The sequence below is a fragment of the Sprattus sprattus genome (genome assembly GCF_963457725.1).
Source record: "Sprattus sprattus genome assembly, chromosome: 11".
NCBI lineage: Eukaryota > Metazoa > Chordata > Actinopteri > Clupeiformes > Clupeidae > Sprattus > Sprattus sprattus.
Window position 1 is genome coordinate 32,320,498 of NC_137909.1, and position 5,888 is coordinate 32,326,385.

The following is a 5,888-nucleotide window of genomic DNA, read 5'->3' on the forward strand; positions in this document are numbered from 1 at the left end:
TAATAAAGTTACAACCATGTAGCAAAATCTGAGGTCAACGTTGTTTGTTGTTCTGTGGTTTAGTTAAAAATTAACAATAACTTCTCCCCTTCTCTTCAAATTCAACTTTATCCTGTAAATGTGCCATTGGAGCAAATCTAACATCAAATCTTAATCACACAGTAACAGCTACTGCAGCAGTTTAGCAACATATACAAAATATATAGCAGCCCATGTATGACTGAGGGAAATTAGATGCAGTGTGTATTGATATAATGATTATATATATATTTATAATAGGCCTACTGGGGTAAATCTGATACAGAGTGTATGTTGATATGATGCATGTTGTTTATAGGTGAACCCCTGAGGATTGTGCTGATTGGAAAGACTGGAGCTGGGAAGAGTGCTTCAGGGAACACCATTCTCGAGAGAAATGGGTTTATATCAGAGATATCTTCTAATTCTATCACACAAACTTGTACCAGAAAGAGTATATATAGTCCCAGAGAGATTGAGGTGATTGATACACCTGGTATTTTAGACCCATGCAGAGATCCAAATCATGCAAGAAATGAGATAGAGAAGTCCATTCAATACTCATATCCAGGGCCCCACGCATTCCTGCTAGTGATTCAGGTGGGCCCTTTCACTGAGGAGGAGCAGAATGCAGTCAGGGCCTTACAGGAGCTCTTTGGGGAAAGGGCTGCAAACTACATGATCGTGCTGTTCACTCATGGTGATGCACTTAGGGGCCAGACTATCAGTGACTATGTGGACAGAGGTCACCCCAGACTGAATGAAGTGATACAGAGTTGTGGTGGAAGATACGATGTATTTAACAACCGCAGCAATGACCGCACTCAGGTTGTTCGTTTGGTGGAGAAAATAGATGAGATGGTGGCAGCAAATGAGGGAGGTTACTTCATTTAGGAGTTTTTCACCTGAGTTAGACGGATCTTGGTTCTTAAGATTATCTGATCATGCATCAAGTCATTCTGTAATACAGTTGGGCAATTTAAGGTGTTTATCGAAAGGTATTGTGATATTGAGATAATCAACTTACTGAACCAACATTCACAGAAGTCTGACATTTCCATTGTTTTGCAATAGTTTAGTAGATTTTTTTAATTAATTGTATTATCTATAGAGATATAGATATATAGATTATCAATATTATAAATATATTTAGTGTGTTACTAATTTGTTTAAGATAACTTGTTGATGGTGAATCAGGTGGAGTTTTAGTATCCAAATGTTCCAATGAGCGAATGATGACATGAAATATCTTGAACTGATTATACTGTTGTTTGCTTGTTTGCCAGTGTTTCATATGTTACCAATACTTAATGCTGTATGACTTTAGAATGACTTTAATCTTTTAAGTCAGGCATTTTCTTCCATGTACAGTATATTGAACCAATTCTTTAAAAACATACTGACTGTATACTGAATATGGTACTGGGAGAAAAATATCAGTGCTACTTCTCACTGTCAAAAGCACATCATGTAGCATGTCACTGTGACTGAAGTAAACTCTCATTGGTCCAGCTTCATCATGTAGCATGTCACTGTGACTAGGGATGGGATTCGAGAACTGGTTCTTTTTTAGAACCGGTTCCCAGTGAACCGATTCTTTAGAATCGTCAGCCAAATTCTTTAACGGTTCTGCTTACGGTACTCTGTACTGTTGAGCATGCGCAACCTTTTATAGATTCTTCAGACTGCAGCAAACATGTCAACTAGGCAGAAGCGTTCTAAAGTTTGGCTGTATTTCACACGACAAAATGACAACTACACCACTTGTCACGTTTGTAAAAAGTCTATTTTGTCGCAGGGGAGGGAATACAACAAATATAAATAAGCATTTGGAAGTGGAATGGAATTGCATGGAATTAAATTTCAGGAATGTCATGTGTTCGATGCATGCAGCAGCTCAGCTAACGTCGGCGCTTCATCTCTTACTGAGGTAAACTCAGAAGTGATCACAACCACTCACAGTGTGAAGCAATTTGCCTTTATTTTGTGTAGTCGATCAAGTTATCTTCTGTCCCTTCGTTTGAAGCATGCATTTTAGCTCCGGCATTGGTCTCCCATTATTGACCACTTCACGTTAGGATTGAAAGTGATGTGTGGTCAGCAAACGTTCGCATTGTCGCGTTAACCCATTATTAAACGTCATCGTATTTTACTGAACGTCCTCATCATCTTAATTGGATGAAAATGGAGACTAATTATATAGTGAAAGCTGGTTTACACAATGAAACAAATGGGACTAACAAAATCGCTGAATTTGCTGATATGACATAAAGCCACATTGAAAGAACAGAGAGGAGGCAAACACCCCCACTGCCTCAATGAAGGGGGCTGAAAATGGAAGAGTCTATAGCTAAGCTAGCGTAGCTATGTCAGTTATATAACAGTGTCCAACACCGGCCATTCTGTTAAACAAGTAAATGCTAAGTTTAATAATGGATCAATATAGATGACGATTTTTAATCCATTATTACACTTAGCATTTAATTGTTTAACAGAATGGCCGATGTCAGCAAATTCAGCAATTTTGTTAGTGCCATTTGTTTCATTGTGTAAACCAGCTTTCACTCTATAAATAATCTCCATTTAGATGATGATGACATTCAGAGTCAGACAGGTTCAGAGGCTGGTAGTCTGTCTTGGTCACAGGCTACAGCCAGCACGTCTTGCGCCCCTATAGCCCATCCTTTCTTCAAGGCAGGGAGAAAGCAGACATGCTTATTTTTTCTGCACAAGAATTGTTGATGATCCATACAATTGATGTTTGCAGACTTGATGGTATTTGCCACCACTGCTAGTTTCATTTTTGTCAGATCAGTTCATATACCCTTTAAAAAAAGGAAGGAGCATTGAAATTTCTAGGAACATGTTTCAATAAAACAGAATACATTTTATTTAAGTTATGTAAGTTTTATTTTATCTTAATTTCTTAATTTCAGAAGAATGTCAGTTTTATATTTCAAGAGGAATACATATAAATGTGTTGTGTATGTAAACATACTGTATATGGTGTGTGCAGCATTATAGAAAGTTATATAAAAGAAAATGAATGTAAATAAACCCGTTTGTGCTCTTTTTTCTTATCACTTGCCCAATAAGAATAGATAAGAGAATTGGTAAGGAATCGAATCGATTGACAGGAATTGATAAGGCATCGGACTCGTTAAAATCTTATCAATTCTCATCCCTAAGACTGAAGTAGAGAGATGGAGTGTAAGAAAGAGGAGTTGGAAAGAAGAGTGAACAAGAGTGGCAATGGATAAAGTAAAGAGAGAGTGAAGAGGGAAAATACTGAAAATACTAAAACAGAAAATGGAGTGAAGCAGAGAGATGAAGTGTGAGGGAGGATAGAAGACTGTAAAGTCAAAGAAGGCTGACTAAAATGTTGAGAAAGTGTAGAAATTGATGGACAGAGAAATTGAAAGAAAGAAGGATAGAAGAGTGAACCCGAGTGAGTGAATCTGCCTATGAGAGAATTAATCGGACTCTCACACACTGCAATTACATAATAGCACGGCTGTGAATATGTATCAGAGAAAGCTAGATTACAAAAAAAAAGATTGTCTGCAAAATTATCAGTATCACACAAAGATTAGTTGCTTATTGTTTGAGAACCCATATAATATGTGTTGCTGGGAGAAGACATGTAGAATGGTGGATGTATCAGTGTAATCTTACTGTGGTATTGTTTGATGTGTTTTATATGTCCTGTATTTATCGTTTTGTCCCCCAAGTGAGCAACCACTTGCCATAAACAGTGACATAGAGGGATACAAATGAACTGAAATAAAGAAATAAAAACCAATCCATTATTTTTATTTAGTAGCAGTAACAAGGAATTTGCAGTTCTGCAGTTGTCTGTGCCAGGGAGATTGGAGACCTGTGGTAACTACCCAGTGTTCTCCCCCAAACAAACCAGAGATGGACTTGACAGAGGTTTAAGTCCTTCTGTGCTTCCAGTTCCTCTGCACTTGTTTTGAGGCAATTTATTTTTTGAACTAGAGCCACGAACATTGTTAGAGGATGTTCGCTGGAAGCCAATAGGGTGGATGGCACGTTGGAACTTGTCTGACCGGTACGACTAAAAGATTTTGCCAGCGTCTTTTCCCAACACTGTCAGGCGTGTTGGTTGGTTGGTTGGTTGGTTTGTTGTTGATTCAACAGCGTTGTATGTGTATGTGTATGTGTGTGTATGCACAAATACTCTGTCCCCTCTACCTTTCAGGCTATTTGTTTAACTTCCACTGCGACTCGTCCTTACTTGATTCATCTTTGTTATCATTCACTCATTCCATTTATCCACCTCGTATGTCAAATGATGTAATGTTATTAATATTTTTTAACGTCAATCTGAATATTTTGCTTGGCCAGTAATTCGTTTTAAATGTCAAAATACTTGGATTACTTCTCGCAGAACTATATATTTTTTTGTAATCTAGTGTCTTAGAAATAATGCGATAGGCAAATATTCTTCTGCCAAACATGTCTTGTGAAATATTAAGAAGGAGGGTTGTGAAACATAGTGTTGTGAAACAAAGAAAGGTCGTAATCAAATTCTTGCAGAAGTGCTCTCAGTCAGGTTATTCCACCCCACCCATAGGTGTTGTGATACTTCATGTTGCCTTTATCTCAGTTACTCTGTATAAACAGACACGGCCTATGGCAGGGGTACTCAATAGGCGGACTCCAAACCGGATCCGGATCCGGACCCGGACGCAATCAAATTTCAACAGAAGCCAAAATCAACATTCTAAGTTAGTCAAGTTCCAAGCAAGTTTTCATTGGTCTATGATTTTGCGCTTTATATTTTTTTCCTACTCCATGTGGTTTCTATCATCCTTGTCCAATCCAGAGGTCCAATCATGAGCTGTGAAAACAACATCACTATGACAACTGACTCACTCAATGTTGGCCGTGAGCTCTGTGGGTCAAGCAGGTCGTGTGTGTCAATGACAACAACGAGGGCAGATCGTTTTGTGACAGCAAACGAAAAATCATGGTGTGCTCTAAACCCGACCAAAAAAACGAAAAGTTGATTCCAGAAATCGTGAATTTCAGAAAGAGTGAACTGACATGTATGCTTTTTGTTTTTGCTTTGGACAAAAGCGTCTGCTAAATGACTAAATGTATGCATTTATGCTGCCTGTCGGGAGCACAAAACCGATCTGCAACGAGACTTATGGAACTGGAAATATTGCTATTCTGTTGTTGTAAGACATTAACCTCTTATTTTGTGTCTGCAACTCATTTTGGATGTGTACTCTGTCTGTCTCACTGAGACCTGGGCCCTGTTCGGCGTACGACTGAAGCTAAGATAATTAATTTAGCTCGCAACTGGAGATTAACTAGCTCGCTAAATGAGAACAGGCCAAACCGGTCTGGCGACGGGCGCTAATTTATTTTAACCTCAAGTTAATTTATCTCGTCAGCTAAATTGCGCGTGCACGTCTTGCTTCAAAAGGCAAGAAAGGTCGATCCCCAAAACCATGATTTTTTTGAAAGGTATAATGGTCTAAACTCAAAGAAAAAGACTATTTTTTTTCTCCGATAACGCAGGATATGATCATGAACGCGTTATGAAGAATTCAAGACCATAATCATGTCAAAATTCAACACTCCTGTGGCTACCACAGCAATAAAAGAAACTGTCTATAAGAGGTATAATACGTGACATCTTCTCCCTACAAGATATGGTTCTATGGTGCAGCGGGTTAAGCGTCTGGCTTGCATGCTCTACACCACTGGTTCGACTACCCTCACCCGCGTAAGAATTGTAGTTTTAAATCGCTTTGAATAAAACTGTCCGCTAAATTACTAAATGTGAATGTATTAATAAGAGATTCAATACATTTAAGCAATGAAAAGAAATTGTG

The 5,888-nt window shown here is 38.3% G+C and overlaps 1 protein-coding gene across 1 annotated transcript; it reads left to right on the forward strand.

Annotated features, from left to right (window-relative positions):
• Positions 1 to 324: 324 nt before the first annotated feature.
• On the forward strand, positions 325 to 912 carry LOC308372473 (GTPase IMAP family member 9-like; the record flags this gene model as incomplete). The annotated part of the gene is made up of 1 exon (XM_080847626.1): positions 325 to 912. One exon carries the CDS (start codon positions 325 to 327, stop codon positions 910 to 912), a length of 588 nt encoding a protein of 195 aa, XP_080703752.1.
• Positions 913 to 5,888: the final 4,976 nt, after the last annotated feature.